The sequence below is a fragment of the Oncorhynchus tshawytscha genome, linkage group LG13 (assembly GCF_018296145.1).
Source record: "Oncorhynchus tshawytscha isolate Ot180627B linkage group LG13, Otsh_v2.0, whole genome shotgun sequence".
NCBI classification, from domain to species: Eukaryota; Metazoa; Chordata; class Actinopteri; order Salmoniformes; family Salmonidae; genus Oncorhynchus; species Oncorhynchus tshawytscha.
The window spans coordinates 68,170,073-68,191,001 of NC_056441.1; the positions used below are offsets into that span (position 1 = coordinate 68,170,073).

A 20,929-nucleotide genomic window follows, 5' to 3' on the forward strand; every position below is an offset into this window, starting at 1 on the left:
CACTTGAGGAGACTGCTGATGTTGATGAAGTAGCGGTGGCATCACTTGAAGAGACTGTTGATGTCGAGGAGAGATGGCATCACTTGAACTGAATGCTGATGTAGTATCAGTGGCACCACTTGAAGTAAATGTTGAAGGAACAGTGATATCGCTTGAAGTGACTGCTGATGTTGATGTAGTAGCTGTGGCATCACTTGAAGTGACTATTGATGTAGATGAGGGAGTGGTGGCATCACTTGAAGAGGCTTTTGAGGGAGTGGTGGAATCGCTTGAAATTACTGTTAATGTCGGTGTAGTAGTGGTGGCATCATTTGAAGTTGATGTCGTTGCAGTTGAGGGATTGGTGTCATCACTTGAAGTGAATATTGATGTCGAGGGAGAGGTGCCATTACTTGAAGTGAATATTGATTTTGAGGGAGTGGTGGCATCACTTGAAGTGAATGCTGATGTTGATGTGGTAGCAGTGTCTCCACTTGAAGTGAATGTTGAGGGTGTAGTGGCATCACTTGAAGTGACTGTCGATGTAGTTGAGAGAATGTTGGCCACAGTTAATATTTCTGTCGGTGTAGTAGTGGTGGTAACACTTGAAGTGAAAGTCAATGTAGTTGAGGAGAGGTGGCATCACTTGAAGTGAATGTTGATGTAGTTGAGGAAGAGGTTGCATCACCTGAAGTGGGTGTCCATGTGGCATTTTCTGAAGTTACTATCAGTGTAGTTGAGGGAGTGATGGCATCACTTGAAGTGACTGTTGAGGCAGTGGTGGCAACATTTGAAGTGGTTGTTGATGTAGTATCGTCTGAAGTGACTATCGATGTAGTTGAGTGAGAGGTGGCATCAATTGAAGTGAAGATTGATGTCGAGGGAGAGGTGGCATCACTTGAAGTGAATATTGATGTCGAGGGAGAGGTGGCATCATTTGAAGTTGATGTCAATGCAGTTGAGGGATTGGTGGCATCACTTGAGGAGACTGCTGATGTTGATGAAGTAGCGGTGGCATCACTTGAAGAGACTGTTGAGGGAGTGGTGCCATCACTTAAAGTGACTGTTGATGTCGAGGAGAGATGGCATCACTTGAACTGAATGCTGATGTAGTATCGGTGGCACCACTTGAAGTAAATGTTGAAGGAACAGTGATATCGCTTGAAGTGACTGCTGATGTTGATGTAGTAGCTGTGGCATCACTTGAAGTGACTATTGATGTAGATGAGGGAGTGGTGGCATCACTTGAAGAGGAATTTGAGGAGTGGTGGAATCGCTTGAAATGACTGTTAATGTCAGTGTAGTAGTGGTGGCATCATTTGAAGTTGATGTCGTTGCAGTTGAGGGATTGGTGGCATCACTTGAAGTGAATATTGATGTTGAGGAGAGGTGCCATTACTTGAAGTGAATATTGATGTTGAGGAGTGGTGGCATCACTTGAATTGAATGCTGATGTTGATGTGGTAGCGGTGGCACCACTTGAAGTGAATGTTGAGGGTGTAGTGGCATCACTTGAAGTGACTGTCGATGTAGTTGAGAGAATGTTGGCCACAGTTAATATTTCTGTTGGTGTATTAGTGGTGGTAACACTTGAAGTGAAAGTCAATGTAGTTGAGGGAGAGGTGGCATCACTTGAAGTGACTGTTGAGGGTGTGGTGGCACCACTTGAAGTGAATGTTGATGTAGTTGAGGAAGAGGTTGCATCACCTGAAGTGGGTGTCCATGTGGCATTTTCTGAAGTTACTATCAGTGTAGTTGAGGGAGTGATGGCATCACTTGAAGTGACTGTTGAGGCAGTGGTGGCAACATTTGAAGTGAAGATTGATGTCGAGGGAGAGATGGCAACACTTGAAGTGACTGTTGAGGGAGTGGTGGGATTGCTTGAAGTGACTGTAGAAGGAGTGGTGGCATCACTTGAAGAGACTGCTGATGTTGATGCAGTAGCAGTGGCATCACTTGAAGCTACTGTTGAGGGAGTGGTGGCACCACTTGAAGTGAATGTTGATGTAGTTGAGGAAGAGGATGCATCACCTGAAGTGGGTGTCCATGTGGCATTTTCTGAAGTTACTATCAGTGTAGTTGAGGGAGTGATGGCATCACTTGAAGTGACTGTTGAGGCAGTGGTGGCAACATTTGAAGTGGTTGTTGATGTAGTATCGTCTGAAGTGACTATCGATGTAGTTGAGTGAGAGGTGGCATCAATTGAAGTGAAGATTGATGTCGAGGGAGAGGTGGCATCACTTGAAGTGACTGTTGAGGGAGTGGTGGGGTTGCTTGAAGTGAATGTAGAAGGAGAGGTGGCATCAATTGAAGTGAATATTGATGTCGAGGGAGAGGTGGCATCATTTGAAGTTGATGTCAATGCAGTTGAGGAATTGGTGGCATCACTTGAGGAGACTGTTGAGGGTGTGGTGGCACCACTTGAAGTGAAAGTCAATGTAGTTGAGGGAGAGGTGGCATCACTTGAAGTGACTGTTGAGGGTGTGGTAGCACCACTTGAAGTGAATGTTGATGTAGTTGAGGAAGAGATTGCATCACCTGAAGTGGGTGTCCATGTGGCATTTTCTGAAGTTACTGTCAGTGTAGTTGAGGGAGTGATGGCATCACTTGAAGTGACTGTTGAGGCAGTGGTGGCAACATTTGAAGTGAAGATTGATGTCGAGGGAGAGATGGCAACACTTGAAGTGACTGTTGAGGAGTGGTGGGATTGCTTGAAGTGACTGTAGAAGGAGTGGTGGCATCACTTGAAGAGACTGCTGATGTTGATGCAGTAGCAGTGGCATCACTTGAAGCTACTGTTGAGGGTGGTGGCACCACTTGAAGTGAATGTTGATGTAGTTGAGGAAGAGGATGCATCACCTGAAGTGAGTGTCCATGTGGCATTTTCTGAAGTTACTATCAGTGTAGTTGAGGGAGTGATGGCAACACTTGAAGTGACTGTTGAGGCAGTGGTGGCAACATTTGAAGTGGTTGTTGATGTAGTATCGTCTGAAGTGACTATCGATGTAGTTGAGTGAGAGGTGGCATCAATTGAAGTGAAGATTGATGTCGAGGAGAGGTGGCATCACTTGAAGTGAATATTGATGTCGAGGAGAGGTGGCATCATTTGAAGTTGATGTCAATGCAGTTGAGGGATTGGTGGCATCACTTGAGGAGACTGCTGATGTTGATGAAGTAGCGGTGGCATCACTTGAAGAGACTGTTGAGGGAGTGGTGCCATCACTTAAAGTGACTGTTGATGTCGAGGGAGAGATTGCATCACTTGAACTGAATGCTGATGTAGTATCGGTGGCACCACTTAAGTAAATGTTGAAGGAACAGTGATATCGCTTGAAGTGACTGCTGATGTTGATGTAGTAGCTGTGGCATCACTTGAAGTGACTATTGATGTAGATGAGGGAGTGGTGGCATCACTTGAAGAGGCTTTTGAGGAGTGGTGGAATCGCTTGAAATGACTGTTAATGTCGGTGTAGTAGTGGTGGCATCATTTGAAGTTGATGTCGTTGCAGTTGAGGGATTGGTGGCATCACTTGAAGTGAATATTGATGTCGAGGGAGAGGTGCCATTACTTGAAGTGAATATTGATGTTTGGGAGTGGTGGCATCACTTGAAGTGAATGCTGATGTTGATGTGGTAGCGGTGGCACCACTTGAAGTGAATGTTGAGGGTGTAGTGGCATCACTTGAAGTGACTGTCGATGTAGTTGAGAGAAGGTTGGCCACAGTTAATATTTCTGTTGGTGTAGTAGTGGTGGTAACACTTGAAGTGAAAGTCAATGTAGTTGAGGGAGAGGTGTTCACTTGAAGTGACTGTTGAGGGTGTGGTGGCACCACTTGAAGTGAATGTTGATGTAGTTGAGGAAGAGGTTGCATCACCTGAAGTGGGTGTCCATGTGGCATTTTCTGAAGTTACTATCAGTGTAGTTGAGGGAGTGATGGCATCACTTGAAGTGACTGTTGAGGCAGTGGTGGCAACATTTGAAGTGGTTGTTGATGTAGTATCGTCTGAAGTGACTATCGATGTAGTTGAGTGAGAGGTGGCATCAATTGAAGTGAAGATTGATGTCGAGGGAGAGGTGCCATTACTTGAAGTGAATATTGATGTCGAGGGAGAGGTGGCATCATTTGAAGTTGATGTCAATGCAGTTGAGGGCTTGGTGGCATCACTTGAGGAGACTGCTGATGTTGATGAAGTAGCGGTGGCATCACTTGAAGAGACTGTTGATCACTCAAAGTGACTGTTGATGTCGAGGGAGAGATGGCATCACTTGAACTGAATGCTGATGTAGTATCAGTGGCACCACTTGAAGTAAATGTTGAAGGAACAGTGATATCGCTTGAAGTGACTGCTGATGTTGATGTAGTAGCTGTGGCATCACTTGAAGTGACTATTGATGTAGATGAGGGAGTGGTGGCATCACTTGAAGAGGCTTTTGAGGGAGTGGTGGAATCGCTTGAAATTACTGTTAATGTCGGTGTAGTAGTGGTGGCATCATTTGAAGTTGATGTCGTTGCAGTTGAGGGATTGGTGTCATCACTTGAAGTGAATATTGATGTCGAGGGAGAGGTGCCATTACTTGAAGTGAATATTGATTTTGAGGGAGTGGTGGCATCACTTGAAGTGAATGCTGATGTTGATGTGGTAGCAGTGTCTCCACTTGAAGTGAATGTTGAGGGTGTAGTGGCATCACTTGAAGTGACTGTCGATGTAGTTGAGAGAATGTTGGCCACAGTTAATATTTCTGTCGGTGTAGTAGTGGTGGTAACACTTGAAGTGAAAGTCAATGTAGTTGAGGGAGAGGTGGCATCACTTGAAGTGAATGTTGATGTAGTTGAGGAAGAGGTTGCATCACCTGAAGTGGGTGTCCATGTGGCATTTTCTGAAGTTACTATCAGTGTAGTTGAGGGAGTGATGGCATCACTTGAAGTGACTGTTGAGGCAGTGGTGGCAACATTTGAAGTGGTTGTTGATGTAGTATCGTCTGAAGTGACTATCGATGTAGTTGAGTGAGAGGTGGCATCAATTGAAGTGAAGATTGATGTCGAGGGAGAGGTGGCATCACTTGAAGTGAATATTGATGTCGAGGGAGAGGTGGCATCATTTGAAGTTGATGTCAATGCAGTTGAGGGATTGGTGGCATCACTTGAGGAGACTGCTGATGTTGATGAAGTAGCGGTGGCATCACTTGAAGAGACTGTTGAGGGAGTGGTGCCATCACTTAAAGTGACTGTTGATGTCGAGGAGAGATGGCATCACTTGAACTGAATGCTGATGTAGTATCGGTGGCACCACTTGAAGTAAATGTTGAAGGAACAGTGATATCGCTTGAAGTGACTGCTGATGTTGATGTAGTAGCTGTGGCATCACTTGAAGTGACTATTGATGTAGATGAGGGAGTGGTGGCATCACTTGAAGAGGCATTTGAGGGAGTGGTGGAATCGCTTGAAATGACTGTTAATGTCAGTGTAGTAGTGGTGGCATCATTTGAAGTTGATGTCGTTGCAGTTGAGGGATTGGTGGCATCACTTGAAGTGAATATTGATGTTGAGGGAGAGGTGCCATTACTTGAAGTGAATATTGATGTTGAGGGAGTGGTGGCATCACTTGAAGTGAATGCTGATGTTGATGTGGTAGCGGTGGCACCACTTGAAGTGAATGTTGAGGGTGTAGTGGCATCACTTGAAGTGACTGTCGATGTAGTTGAGAGAATGTTGGCCACAGTTAATATTTCTGTTGGTGTAGTAGTGGTGGTAACACTTGAAGTGAAAGTCAATGTAGTTGAGGGAGAGGTGGCATCACTTGAAGTGACTGTTGAGGGTGTGGTGGCACCACTTGAAGTGAATGTTGATGTAGTTGAGGAAGAGGTTGCATCCCCTGAAGTGGGTGTCCATGTGGCATTTTCTGAAGTTACTATCAGTGTAGTTGAGGGAGTGATGGCATCACTTGAAGTGACTGTTGAGGCAGTGGTGGCAACATTTGAAGTGAAGATTGATGTCGAGGAAGAGATGGCAACACTTGAAGTGACTGTTGAGGGAGTGGTGGGATTGCTTGAAGTGACTGTAGAAGGAGTGGTGGCATCACTTGAAGAGACTGCTGATGTTGATGCAGTAGCAGTGGCATCACTTGAAGCTACTGTTGAGGGAGTGGTGGCACCACTTGAAGTGAATGTTGATGTAGTTGAGGAAGAGGATGCATCACCTGAAGTGAGTGTCCATGTGGCATTTTCTGAAGTTACTATCAGTGTAGTTGAGGGAGTGATGGCATCACTTGAAGTGACTGTTGAGGCAGTGGTGGCAACATTTGAAGTGGTTGTTGATGTAGTATCGTCTGAAGTGACTATCGATGTAGTTGAGTGAGAGGTGGCATCAATTGAAGTGAAGATTGATGTCGAGGGAGAGGTGGCATCACTTGAAGTGAATATTGATGTCGAGGGAGAGGTGGCATCATTTGAAGTTGATGTCAATGCAGTTGAGGGATTGGTGGCATCACTTGAGGAGACTGCTGATGTTGATGAAGTAGCGGTGGCATCACTTGAAGAGACTGTTGAGGGAGTGGTGCCATCACTTAAAGTGACTGTTGATGTCGAGGGAGAAATTGCATCACTTGAACTGAATGCTAATGTAGTATCGGTGGCACCACTTGAAGTAAATGTTGAAGGAACAGTGATATCGCTTGAAGTGACTGCTGATGTAGATGAGGGAGTGGTGGCATGACTTGAAGAGGCTTTTGAGGGAGTGGTGGAATCGCTTGAAATGACTGTTAATGTCGGTGTAGTAGTGGTGGCATCATTTGAAGTTGATGTCGTTGCAGTTGAGGGATTGGTGGCATCACTTGAAGTGAATATTGATGTCGAGGGAGAGGTGCCATTACTTGAAGTGAATATTGATGTTGAGGGAGTGGTGGCATCACTTGAAGTGAATGCTGATGTTGATGTGGTAGCGGTGGCACCACTTGAAGAGACTGTTGAGGGAGTGGTGCCATCACTTAAAGTGACTGTTGATGTAGTTGAGAGAAGGTTGGCCACAGTTAATATTTCTGTTGGTGTAGTAGTGGTGGTAACACTTGAAGTGAAAGTCAATGTAGTTGAGGAGAGGTGTCATCACTTGAAGTGACTGTTGAGGGTGTGGTGGCACCACTTGAAGTGAATGTTGATGTAGTTGAGGAAGAGGTTGCATCACCTGAAGTGGGTGTCCATGTGGCATTTTCTGAAGTTACTATCAGTGTAGTTGAGGGAGTGATGGCATCACTTGAAGTGACTGTTGAGGCAGTGGTGGCAACATTTGAAGTGGTTGTTGATGTAGTATCGTCTGAAGTGACTATCGATGTAGTTGAGTGAGAGGTGGCATCAATTGAAGTGAAGATTGATGTCGAGGAGAGGTGGCATCACTTGAAGTGAATATTGATGTCGAGGAGAGGTGGCATCATTTGAAGTTGATGTCAATGCAGTTGAGGGATTGGTGGCATCACTTGAGGAGACTGCTGATGTTGATGAAGTAGCGGTGGCATCACTTGAAGAGACTGTTGATGTCGAGGAGAGGTGCCATCACTTGAAGTGAATATTGATTTTGAGGAGTGGTGGCATCACTTGAAGTGAATGCTGATGTTGATGTGGTAGCAGTGTCTCCACTTGAAGTGAATGTTGAGGGTGTAGTGGCATCACTTGAAGTGACTGTCGATGTAGTTGAGAGAATGTTGGCCACAGTTAATATTTCTGTCGGTGTAGTAGTGGTGGTAACTGAAGTGAAAGTCAATGTAGTTGAGGAGAGGTGGCATCACTTGAAGTGAATGTTGATGTAGTTGAGGAATGCATCACCTGAAGTGGGTGTCCATGTGGCATTTTCTGAAGTTACTGTCAGTGTAGTTGAGGGAGTGATGGCATCACTTGAAGTGACTGTTGAGGCAGTGGTGGCAACATTTGAAGTGAAGATTGATGTCGAGGAGAGATGGCAACACTTGAAGTGACTGTTGAGGAGTGGTGGGATTGCTTGAAGTGACTGTAGAAGGAGTGGTGGCATCACTTGAAGAGACTGCTGATGTTGATGCAGTAGCAGTGGCATCACTTGAAGCTACTGTTGAGGAGTGGTGGCACCACTTGAAGTGAATGTTGATGTAGTTGAGGAAGAGGATGCATCACCTGAAGTGAGTGTCCATGTGGCATTTTCTGAAGTTACTATCAGTGTAGTTGAGGGAGTGATGGCATCACTTGAAGTGACTGTTGAGGCAGTGGTGGCAACATTTGAAGTGGTTGTTGATGTAGTATCGTCTGAAGTGACTATCGATGTAGTTGAGTGAGAGGTGGCATCAATTGAAGTGAAGATTGATGTCGAGGGGAGAGGTGGCATCACTTGAAGTGACTGTTGAGGGAGTGGTGGGGTTGCTTGAAGTGAATGTAGAAGGAAAGGTGGCATCAATTGAAGTGAATATTGATGTCGAGGGAGAGGTGGCATCATTTGACGTTGATGTCAATGCAGTTGAGGGATTGGTGGCATCACTTGAGGAGACTGTTGAGGGTGTGGTGGCACCACTTGAAGTGAAAGTCAATGTAGTTGAGGGAGAGGTGGCATCACTTGAAGTGACTGTTGAGGGTGTGGTAGCACCACTTGAAGTGAATGTTGATGTAGTTGAGGAAGAGGTTGCATCACCTGAAGTGGGTGTCCATGTGGCATTTTCTGAAGTTACTGTCAGTGTAGTTGAGGGAGTGATGGCATCACTTGAAGTGACTGTTGAGGCAGTGGTGGCAACATTTGAAGTGAAGATTGATGTCGAGGAGAGATGGCAACACTTGAAGTGACTGTTGAGGGAGTGGTGGGATTGCTTGAAGTGACTGTAGAAGGAGTGGTGGCATCACTTGAAGAGACTGCTGATGTTGATGCAGTAGCAGTGGCATCACTTGAAGCTACTGTTGAGGGAGTGGTGGCACCACTTGAAGTGAATGTTGATGTAGTTGAGGAAGAGGATGCATCACCTGAAGTGAGTGTCCATGTGGCATTTTCTGAAGTTACTATCAGTGTAGTTGAGGGAGTGATGGCAACACTTGAAGTGACTGTTGAGGCAGTGGTGGCAACATTTGAAGTGGTTGTTGATGTAGTATCGTCTGAAGTGACTATCGATGTAGTTGAGTGAGAGGTGGCATCAATTGAAGTGAAGATTGATGTCGAGGGAGAGGTGGCATCACTTGAAGTGAATATTGATGTCGGGAGAGGTGGCATCATTTGAAGTTGATGTCAATGCAGTTGAGGGATTGGTGGCATCACTTGAGGAGACTGCTGATGTTGATGATGAAGTGGTGGCATCACTTGAAGAGACTGTTGAGGGAGTGGTGCCATCATTTTAAAGTGACTGTTGATGTCGAGGAGAGATTGCATCACTTGAACTGAATGCTGATGTAGTATCGGTGGCACCACTTGAAGTAAATGTTGAAGGAACAGTGATATCGCTTGAAGTGACTGCTGATGTAGATGAGGGAGTGGTGGCATGACTTGAAGAGGCTTTTGAGGGAGTGGTGGAATCGCTTGAAATGACTGTTAATGTCGGTGTAGTAGTGGTGGCATCATTTGAAGTTGATGTCGTTGCAGTTGAGGGATTGGTGGCATCACTTGAAGTGAATATTGATGTCGAGGGAGAGGTGCCATTACTTGAAGTGAATATTGATGTTGAGGGAGTGGTGGCATCACTTGAAGTGAATGCTGATGTTGATGTGGTAGCGGTGGCACCACTTGAAGTGAATGTTGAGGGTGTAGTGGCATCACTTGAAGTGACTGTCGATGTAGTTGAGAGAAGGTTGGCCACAGTTAATATTTCTGTTGGTGTAGTAGTGGTGGTAACACTTGAAGTGAAAGTCAATGTAGTTGAGGGAGAGGTGTCATCACTTGAAGTGACTGTTGAGGGTGTGGTGGCACCACTTGAAGTGAATGTTGATGTAGTTGAGGAAGAGGTTGCATCACCTGAAGTGGGTGTCCATGTGGCATTTTCTGAAGTTACTATCAGTGTAGTTGAGGGAGTGATGGCATCACTTGAAGTGACTGTTGAGGCAGTGGTGGCAACATTTGAAGTGAAGATTGATGTCGAGGAAGAGATGGCAACACTTGAAGTGACTGTTGAGGGAGTGGTGGGATTGCTTGAATTGACTGTAGAAGGAGTGGTGGCATCACTTGAAGAGACTGCTGATGTTGATGCAGTAGCAGTGGCATCACTTGAAGCTACTGTTGAGGGAGTGGTGGCACCACTTGAAGTGAATGTTGATGTAGTTGAGGAAGAGGATGCATCACCTGAAGTGAGTGTCCATGTGGCATTTTCTGAAGTTACTATCAGTGTAGTTGAGGGAGTGATGGCATCACTTGAAGTGACTGTTGAGGCAGTGGTGGCAACATTTGAAGTGGTTGTTGATGTAGTATCGTCTGAAGTGACTATCGATGTAGTTGAGTGAGAGGTGGCATCAATTGAAGTGAAGATTGATGTCGAGGGAGAGGTGGCATCACTTGAAGTGAATATTGATGTCGAGGGAGAGGTGGCATCATTTGAAGTTGATGTCAATGCAGTTGAGGGATTGGTGGCATCACTTGAGGAGACTGCTGATGTTGATGAAGTAGCGGTGGCATCACTTGAAGAGACTGTTGAGGGAGTGGTGCCATCACTTAAAGTGACTGTTGATGTCGAGGGAGAGATGGCATCACTTGAACTGAATGCTGATGTAGTATCGGTGGCACCACTTGAAGTAAATGTTGAAGGAACAGTGATATCGCTTGAAGTGACTGATGATGTTGATGTAGTAGCTGTGGCATCACTTGAAGTGACTATTGATGTAGATGAGGGAGTGGTGGCATCACTTGAAGAGGCTTTTGAGGGAGTGGTGGAATCGCTTGAAATGACTGTTAATGTCGGTGTAGTAGTGGTGGCATCATTTGAAGTTGATGTCGTTGCAGTTGAGGGATTGGTGTCATCACTTGAAGTGAATATTGATGTCGAGGGAGAGGTGCCATTACTTGAAGTGAATATTGATTTTGAGGGAGTGGTGGCATCACTTGAAGTGAATGCTGATGTTGATGTGGTAGCAGTGTCTCCACTTGAAGTGAATGTTGAGGGTGTAGTGGCATCACTTGAAGTGACTGTCGATGTAGTTGAGAGAATGTTGGCCACAGTTAATATTTCTGTCGGTGTAGTAGTGGTGGTAACACTTGAAGTGAAAGTAGTTGAGGGAGTTGAGGGAGAGGTGGCATCACTTGAAGTGAATGTTGATGTAGTTGAGGAAGAGGTTGCATCACCTGAAGTGGGTGTCCATGTGGCATTTTCTGAAGTTACTATCAGTGTAGTTGAGGGAGTGATGGCATCACTTGAAGTGACTGTTGAGGCAGTGGTGGCAACATTTGAAGTGGTTGTTGATGTAGTATCGTCTGAAGTGACTATCGATGTAGTTGAGTGAGAGGTGGCATCAATTGAAGTGAAGATTGATGTCGAGGGAGAGGTGGCATCACTTGAAGTGAATATTGATGTCGAGGGAGAGGTGGCATCATTTGAAGTTGATGTCAATGCAGTTGAGGGATTGGTGGCATCACTTGAGGAGACTGCTGATGTTGATGAAGTAGCGGTGGCATCACTTGAAGACACTGTTGAGGGAGTGGTGCCATCACTTAAAGTGACTGTTGATGTCGAGGGAGAGATGGCATCACTTGAACTGAATGCTGATGTAGTATCAGTGGCACCACTTGAAGTAAATGTTGAAGGAACAGTGATATCGCTTGAAGTGACTGCTGATGTTGATGTAGTAGCTGTGGCATCACTTGAAGTGACTATTGATGTAGATGAGGGAGTGGTGGCATCACTTGAAGAGGCATTTGAGGGAGTGGTGGAATCGCTTGAAATGACTGTTAATGTCAGTGTAGTAGTGGTGGCATCATTTGAAGTTGATGTCGTTGTAGTTGAGGGATTGGTGGCATCAATTGAAGTGAATATTGATGTTGAGGGAGAGGTGCCATTACTTGAAGTGAATATTGATGTTGAGGGAGTGGTGGCATCACTTGAAGTGAATGCTGATGTTGATGTGGTAGCGGTGGCACCACTTGAAGTGAATGTTGAGGGTGTAGTGGCATCACTTGAAGTGACTGTCGATGTAGTTGAGAGAATGTTGGCCACAGTTAATATTTCTGTCGGTGTAGTAGTGGTGGTAACACTTGAAGTGAAAGTCAATGTAGTTGAGGGAGAGGGAGAGGTGGCATCACTTGAAGTGACTGTTGAGGGTGTGGTGGCACCACTTGAAGTGAATGTTGATGTAGTTGAGGAAGAGGTTGCATCACCTGAAGTGGGTGTCCATGTGGCATTTTCTGAAGTTACTATCAGTGTAGTTGAGGGAGTGATGGCATCACTTGAAGTGACTGTTGAGGCAGTGGTGGCAACATTTGAAGTGAAGATTGATGTCGAGGAGAGATGGCAACACTTGAAGTGACTGTTGAGGAGTGGTGGGATTGCTTGAAGTGACTGTAGAAGGAGTGGTGGCATCACTTGAAGAGACTGCTGATGTTGATGCAGTAGCAGTGGCATCACTTGAAGCTACTGTTGAGGGAGTGGTGGCACCACTTGAAGTGAATGTTGATGTAGTTGAGGAAGAGGATGCATCACCTGAAGTGAGTGTCCATGTGGCATTTTCTGAAGTTACTATCAGTGTAGTTGAGGGAGTGATGGCATCACTTGAAGTGACTTTTGGCAGTGGTGGCAACATTTGAAGTGGTTGTTGATGTAGTATCGTCTGAAGTGACTATCGATGTAGTTGAGTGAGAGGTGGCATCAATTGAAGTGAATGTCGATGTAGTTGAGAGAATGTTGGCCACAGTTAATATTTCTGTCGGTGTAGTAGTGGTGGTAACACTTGAAGTGAAAGTCAATGTAGTTGAGGGAGAGGTGGCATCACTTGAAGTGACTGTTGAGGGTGTGGTGGCACCACTTGAAGTGAATGTTGATGTAGTTGAGGAAGAGGTTGCATCACCTGAAGTGGGTGTCCATGTGGCATTTTCTGAAGTTACTATCAGTGTTGTTGAGGGAGTGATGGCATCACTTGAAGTGACTGTTGAGGCAGTGGTGGCAACATTTGAAGTGAAGATTGATGTCGAGGGAGAGGTGGCAACACTTGAAGTGACTGTTGAGGGAGTGGTGGGATTGCTTGAAGTGACTGTAGAAGGAGTGGTGGCATCACTTGAAGTGACTATTGATGTACATGAGGGAGTGGTGGCATCACTTGAAGAGGCTTTTGAGGGAGTGGTGGAATCGCTTGAAATGACTGTTAATGTCGGTGTAGTAGTGGTGGCATCATTTGAAGTTGATGTCGTTGCAGTTGAGGGATTGGTGGCATCACTTGAAGTGAATATTGATGTCGAGGGAGAGGTGCCATTACTTGAAGTGAATATTGATGTTGAGGGAGTGGTGGCATCACTTGAAGTGAATGCTGATGTTGATGTGGTAGCGGTGGCACCACTTGAAGTGAATGTCGATGTAGTTGAGAGAATGTTGGCCACAGTTAATATTTCTGTCGGTGTAGTAGTGGTGGTAACACTTGAAGTGAAAGTCAATGTAGTTGAGGGAGAGGTGGCATCACTTGAAGTGACTGTTGAGGGTGTGGTGGCACCACTTGAAGTGAATGTTGATGTAGTTGAGGAAGAGGTTGCATCACCTGAAGTGGGTGTCCATGTGGCATTTTCTGAAGTTACTATCAGTGTTGTTGAGGGAGTGATGGCATCACTTGAAGTGACTGTTGAGGCAGTTGTGGCAACATTTGAAGTGAAGATTGATGTCGAGGGAGAGGTGGCAACACTTGAAGTGACTGTTGAGGGAGTGGTGGGATTGCTTGAAGTGACTGTAGAAGGAGTGGTGGCATCACTTGAAGAGACTGCTGATGTTGAGGGAGAGGTGCCATTACTTGAAGTGAATATTGATGTTGAGGGAGTGGTGGCATCACTTGAAGTGAATGCTGATGTTGATGTGGTAACGGTGGCACCACTTGAAGTGAATGTTGAGGGTGTAGTGGCATCACTTGAAGTGAATGTCGATGTAGTTGAGAGAATGTTGGCCACAGTTAATATTTCTGTCGGTGTAGTAGTGGTGGTAACACTTGAAGTGAAAGTCAGTGTAGTTGAGGGAGTGATGGCATCACTTGAAGTGACTGTTGAGGCAGTGGTGGGATTGCTTGAAGTGACTGTAGAAGGAGTGGTTGCATCACTTGAAGAGACTGCTGATGCAGTGGTGGCAACATTTGAAGTAGTTGTTGATGTAGTATCATCTGAAGTGACTATCGATGTAGTTGAGTGAGAGGTGGCATCAATTGAAGTGAAGATTGATGTCGAGGGAGAGTTGGCATCACTTGAAGTGAATATTGATGTCGAGGGAGAGGTGGTATCATTTGAAGTTGATGTCAATGCAGTTGAGGGATTGGTGGCATCACTTGAGGAGACTGCTGATGTTGATGAAGTAGCGGTGGCATCACTTGAAGAGACTGTTGAGGGAGTGGTGCCATCACTTAAAGTGACTGTTGATGTCGAGGGAGAGATGGCATCACTTGAACTGAATGCTGATGTAGTATCGGTGGCACCACTTGAAGTAAATGTTGAAGGAACAGTGATATCGCTTGAAGTGACTGCTGATGTTGATGTAGTAGCTGTGGCATCAATTGAAGTGACTATTGATGTAGATGAGGGAGTGGTGGAATCGCTTGAAATTACTGTTAATGTCGGTGTAGTAGTGGTGGCATCATTTGAAGTTGATGTCGTTGCAGTTGAGGGATTGGTGCCATTACTTGAAGTGAATATTGATGTTGAGGGAGTGGTGGCATCACTTGAAGTGAATGCTGATGTTGATGTGGTAGCGGTGGCACCACTTAAAGTGAATGTTGAGGGAGTGGTGGGATCGCTTGAAGTGACTGCTGATGTTGATGTAGTAGTAGTGGCATCACTTGAAGTGACTGTCGATGTAGTTGAGGGAATGTTGGCCAAAGTTGAAGTTACTGTCATTGTAGTAGTGGTGGTATCAATTGAAGTTAAAGCCGATGTTGTTGAGGAAGAGGTGGCATCACTTGAAGTGGGTGTTGAAGGAACAGTGTAATCACTTGAAATGACTGCTGATGTTGATTTAGTAGAGGTAGCATCACTTAAAGCAAATTTTGAATGAGAGGTGGCATCGCTTGAAGTTACTGCTGATGTTGATGTAACAGTGGTGTTATGACTTGAAGTGACTGTTGATGCAGTGGTGGCATCACTTGACCTGACTGTCGACGTAGTTGAGGGAATTCTGTCCACAGTTAATGTTACTGTCGGTGTAGTAGTGGTGGCATCACCTGAAGTGACTGTTGACAGATTGGTGGTAAAACTGGAACTGACTGTCGATGTACTTGAGGGAGTGGTGGCATCACTTGACCTGACTGTCGACATAGTTGAGGGAATTCTGTCCACAGTTAATGTTACTGTCGGTGTAGTAGTGGTGGATTCACCTGAAGTGACTGTTGACAGAGTGGTGGTAAAACTGGAACTGACTGTTGATGTACTTGAGGGAGTGGTGGCATTACTTGAAGTGGGTGTTGATGTGGTATCATCTGAAGTGACTGTCGATGTAGTTGAGGGAATGGTGGCTGCAGTTGAAGCTACTGTTGGTGTAGCAGTGGTGGCATCACTTGAAGTGAATGTTGAAGGAGTGGTGGCATCGCTTGAAGTGACTGCTGTTGTTGATGGCGTAGTGGTGGCATCACTTGAAGTGACTATTGATGTACTTGAGGGAGTAGTGACATCACATGAAGAGACTGTTAAGGGAGTGTTGGCATCTCTTGAAGTGACTGTTGATGTACTTGAGGGAGTGGTGGCATCACTTGACCTGACTGTCGACGTAGTTGAGGGAATTCTGTCCACAGTTAATGTTACTGTCGGTGTAGTAGTGGTGGTATCACTTGAAGTGACTGTTGACAGAGTGGTGGTAAAACTGGAACTGACTGTCGATGTACTTGAGGGAGTGGTGGCATCACTTGACCTGACTGTCGACGTAGTTGAGGGAATTCTGTCCACAGTTAATGTTACTGTCGGTGTAGTAGTGGTGGTATCACTTGAAGTTAAAGTTGATGTAGTTGAGAAAGAGGTGGCATCACTTGAAGTGACTGTTGACAGAGTGGTGGCAACACTTGAACTGACTGTCAATGTACTTGAGGGTGTGGTGGCATCACTTGAAGTGGGTGTTGATGTAGTATCGTCTGAAGTGACTGTCGACATAGTTGAGTGAGAGGTGGCATTATTTGAAGTGAATATTGATGTCGAGGGAGTGGTGGCATCACGTGAAGAGACTGCTGATGTTGATGTAGTAGCGGTGGCATCACTTGAAGCTACTGTTGAGGGAGTGGTGTCATCACTTGTAGTGAATCTTGATGTTAAGGGAGAGGTGGCATCACTTGAAGTGAATTCTGAAGTTGATGTAGTAGCTTTGGCACCACTTGAAGTGAATGTTGACGGAACAGTGTTATCGCTTGAAGTTACTGCTGATGTAGATGAGGGAGTGGTGGCATCATTTGAAGTTGATGTCGATTCAGTTGAGGGAGTGGTGGCATCACTTGAAGAGACTGTTGAGGGAGTGCTGCCATCACTTAAAGTGACTGTTGATCTCGAGGGAGAGGTGGCATCACTTGAAGTGAATGCTGAAGTTGATGTAGTAGCGGTGGCACCACTTGAAGTGAATGTTGAAGGAACAGTGTTATTGCTTGAAGTGACTGCTGATGTAGATGAGGGAGTGGTGGCATCATTTGAAGTTGATGTCGATGCAGTTGAGGGATTGGTGGCATCACTTGAAGAGACTGTTGATGTAGTAGCAGTGGCCCAACTTGAAGTAAATCTTGAAGGAACAGTGTTATCGCTTGAAGTGACTGCTGATGTTGATGTAGTAGTGGCTGCATCACTTGAAGTCACTATTGATGTAGATGAGGGAGTGGTGGCATGACTTGAAGTGGTTTCTGAGGGAGTGGTGAAATCGCTTGAAATGACTGTTATTGTCGATGCAGTTGAGGGATTGGTAGCATCACTTGGAGTGACTGTTGAGGGAGTGGTTACATCACTTGAAGAGACTGCTGAAATTGATGTTGTAGCGGTGGCATGACTTGAAGCTAATTTTGAAGGAGCTGTGGCATTGCTTGAAGTGACTGCTGATGTTGATGTAATAGTGGTGTTATGAATTGAAGTGACTGTTAATGTTGATGTAGCAGTGGTGGCATCTCTTGAAGTTGATGTTGATGTAGTTGAGGGATTGGTGGCATCACGTGGAGTGACTGTTGAAGCAGTGGTGTCATCACTTGAAGTGACTGTCAATGTAGTTGAAGGAATTGTGGCCACAGTTAATATTTCTGTCGGTGTAGTAGTGGTGGTAACACTTGAAGTGAAAGTTAATGTAGTTGAGGGAGAGGTGGCATCACTTAAAGTGACTGTTGATGTCGAGGGAGAGGTGGCATCAATTGAAGTAAATATTGATGTCGAGGGAGAGGTGGCACCACTTGAAGTGAATGTTGAAGGAACAGTGTTATCGCTTGAAGTGACTGCTGATGTAGATGAGGGAGTGGTGGCATCATTTGACATTGATGTCAATGCAGTTGAGGGATTGGTGGCATCACTTGAAGAAACTGCTGATGTCGATGTAGTAGCGGTGGCATCACTTGAAGAGACTGTTGAGGGAGTGGTGCCATCACTTAAAGTGACTGTTGATGTCGAGGGAGAGATGGCATTACTTGAACTGAATGCTGATGTAGTAGTGGTGGCACCACTTGAAGTAAATGTTGAAGGAACAGTGATATCGCTTGAAGTGACTGCTGATGTTGATGTAGTAGCTGTGGCATCACTTGAAGTGACTATTAATGTAGATGAGGGAGTGGTGGCATCACTTGAAGTGGCTTTTGAGGGAGTGGTGGAATCGCTTGAAATGACTGTTAATGTCGGTGTAGTAGTGGTGGTATCATTTGAAGTTGATGTCGTTGCAGTTGAGGGATTGGTGGCATCACTTAAAGTAACTGTTGACGTCGAGGGAGAGCTGGCATCATTTGAAGTGAATATTGATGTCGAGAGAGTGGTGACATCACTTGAAGTGAGTGTTGATGTAGTTGAGGGAATGTTGGCCAAAGTTGAAGTTACTGTCGTTGTAGTAGTGGTGGTATCACTTGAAGTTAAAGTCGATGTTGTTGAGGAAGAGGTGGCATCACTTGAAGTGACTGTCGATGTTCTTGAGGGAGTGGTGGTATCACTTGAAGTGGGTGTTGAAGGAACAGTGTAATCACTTGAAATGACTGCTGATGTTGATTTAGTAGAGGTAGCATCACTTAAAGCAAATTTTGAAGGAGAGATGGCATCGCTTGAAGTTACTGCTGATGTTGATGTAACAGTGGTGTCATGACTTGAAGTGACTGTTGATGCAGTGGTGGCATCACTTGACCTGACTGTCGACGTAGTTGAGGGAATTCTGTCCACAGTTAATTTTACTGTCGGTGTAGTAGTGGTGGCATCACCTGAAGTGACTGTTGACAGAGTGGTGGTAAAACTGGAACTGACTGTCGATGTACTTGAGGGAGTGGTGGCATTACTTGAAGTGGGTGTTGATGTGATATCATCTGAAGTGACTGTCAATGTAGTTGAGTGAGAGGTGGCATCACTTGAAGTGAATATTGATGTTGATGGAGAGGTGACATCACTTGAAGTGAACATTGATGTCGAGCGAGAGGTGGCATCACGAGAAGTGACTATTGATGTAGATGAGGGAGTGGTGGAATCGCTTGAAATGACTGTTAATGTCTGTGTAGTAGTTGTGGCATCATTTGAAGTTAATGTCGATGCAGTTGAGGGAGTGGTGGCATCACTTGAAGTGGGTGTTGATGTAGTATCATCTGAAGTGACTTTCGATGTAGTTGAGGGAATGGTGGCTGCAGTTGAAGCTACTGTTGGTGTAGCAGTGGTGGCATCACTTGAAGTGAATGTTGAAGGAGCGGTGGCATCGCTTGAAGTGACTGCTGTTGTTGATGGAGTAGTGGTGGCATCACTTGAAGTGACTATTGATGTAGTTGAGGGAGTAGTGACATCACATGAAGAGACTGTTAAGGGAGTGTTGGCATCCCTTGAAGTGACTGTTGATGTAGTTGAGGGAGTGGTGGCATCGCTTGAACTGACTGTCGATGTATTTGAGGGAATGGTGGCCACAGTTGATGTTACTGTCGATGTAGTGGTGGTGGTGGTATGACTTGAAGTGAATGTCGATGTAGTTGAGGGAGTAATGGTATTACTTTGAATGACTGGGGATGCTGTTGAGGGAGTGGTGGCATCAATTGAAGTGGGTGTTGATGTACTATCACTTGAAGTGACTGTTAATGTCGTAGTGGTGGCATTACTTGAAGTGACTGTTGAGGGAGTGATGGCATCACTTGAAAGGACTGTCAATGTCGATTTAGTAGAATGAGTGATGGCATCACTTGTGACTGTTGACATAGTTGAGGGATTGGTGGAATCACTTGAAGACACTGTTGATTTGGGTGAGGGAGTGGTGGCATTACTTGAAGTGGGTGTTGATGTAGTATCACTTGAAGTGACTGTTGAAAGAGTGGTGGCGTCCTTTGAAGAGACGGTCAATGGCGATGTAGTGGTGGGAGTTGAGGGACTGGTGGCATCACTTGAAGTGACTATCAACATAGTCGAGGGAGTAGTGGCATCACTTGAAGTGACTGTTGAGGGAGTTTTATTATCACTTGAAGTAACTGTCGACATAGTTGAGGGACTGCTGGCATCATTTGAAGTGACTGTTGAGGTATTAGTGGCATCACTTGAATGCAATTTCGATATCAATGTAGTAGAGCGAGTGAGGGCATCATTTGTGACTGTTGATGTAGTAGGGGTGGTATCAATTGAAGTGACTGTAGACATAGTTGAGGGAGAAGTTACATGAGTTGAAGTGACTGTTGAGGGAGGTGTGGCATCACTTGAAGTAGGTGTTGATGTGTTGCCACTTAAAGTAACTGTATACATGGTAGAGGGAGAGGTGGCATCACTTATTAAAGGGACTGTCAATGTTGATGTAGCAGAGCGAATGATGGCATCACTAGTGACTGTCAATGTAGTAGTGGAAGTTGTGGGATCACTTGAAATGACTGTAGACATAGTAGACCGAGTAGTGGCATCACTTTTGACTGTCAATGTAGAAGTCAGAGTTTTGGGATCACTTGAAGTGACTATTGATGTAGTTGAGGGAGTTGTGGCATCACTTGTGACTGTCAATGAATTAGTGGGAGTTGCGGGATCACTTGAAGTGACCGTAGACATAGTAGAGGGAGTTGTGTGATTACTTGAAGTGACTGTAGACATAGTTGAGGGATTGGTGGCATCACTTGAGGTGACTTTCGAAGTAGTAGAAGGAATGTTGGCCACAGTTGATGTTACTGCTGATGTAGTGGAGGGAACAGTGACTGTTGAGGGAGTGGTGGCATCACTTGAAGGGACTGCCAATGTTGATGTAGTAGAGCAAGTGATGGAATCACTTGTGACTGTCGATGTAGTTGAGGGAGTGGTGGCATCACTTGAAGTGACTGTTGATGGAGTGGTGGCATCATTTGAAGAGTCTGTAGACATAGTAGAGGGAGAGTAGGCATTCCTTTGAGTGACTGTTGAGTGACTGGGGGTATCAATTGTGACTGTTGGTGTAGAGGAAATGGTGGTCACAGTTGAAGTTACTGCTGATGTAGTTGAGGGAGAATTGACATCACTTGAAGTGACTGTTGAGGTGGAAGTTGTGGTGGCATTGCTTGTAGTGGTTGCTGATGTTGATGTAGTTGTGGTGACATCACTTGAATAAACGTTTGATGTAGTGGAAGCTATACTTTCTATGGATTGATTGGTATTTGCTGTTGGAGTTGATGAAACAGTGGTACCCATTGACATCTGACTGGTTACAGGCAGTGATGTTTCACTTGGGATTT

At 45.2% G+C, this 20,929-nt stretch overlaps 2 protein-coding genes across 2 annotated transcripts; both read right to left on the minus strand.

Annotated features, from left to right (window-relative positions):
* Positions 1 to 502: 502 nt before the first annotated feature.
* Positions 503 to 12,608, minus strand: LOC121838961 (serine-rich adhesin for platelets-like). The gene is given in 9 exon segments (XM_042294948.1): positions 503 to 583; positions 3,549 to 3,788; positions 4,188 to 5,216; positions 5,219 to 6,663; positions 7,062 to 7,341; positions 8,320 to 8,747; positions 8,750 to 9,167; positions 9,427 to 12,226; positions 12,592 to 12,608. Coding segments are annotated over 9 exon segments (6,738 nt in total).
* A 48-nt stretch (positions 12,609 to 12,656) lies between these two features.
* LOC121838962 (serine-rich adhesin for platelets-like) lies at positions 12,657 to 16,211 on the minus strand. Its single transcript, XM_042294949.1, has 2 exons — positions 16,145 to 16,211; positions 12,657 to 15,826 (listed from the first exon to the last, which is right to left on the minus strand). Exons 1-2 carry the CDS (start codon positions 16,209 to 16,211, stop codon positions 12,657 to 12,659), a joined length of 3,237 nt encoding a protein of 1,078 aa, XP_042150883.1.
* Between the last annotated feature and the right edge of the window lie 4,718 nt (positions 16,212 to 20,929).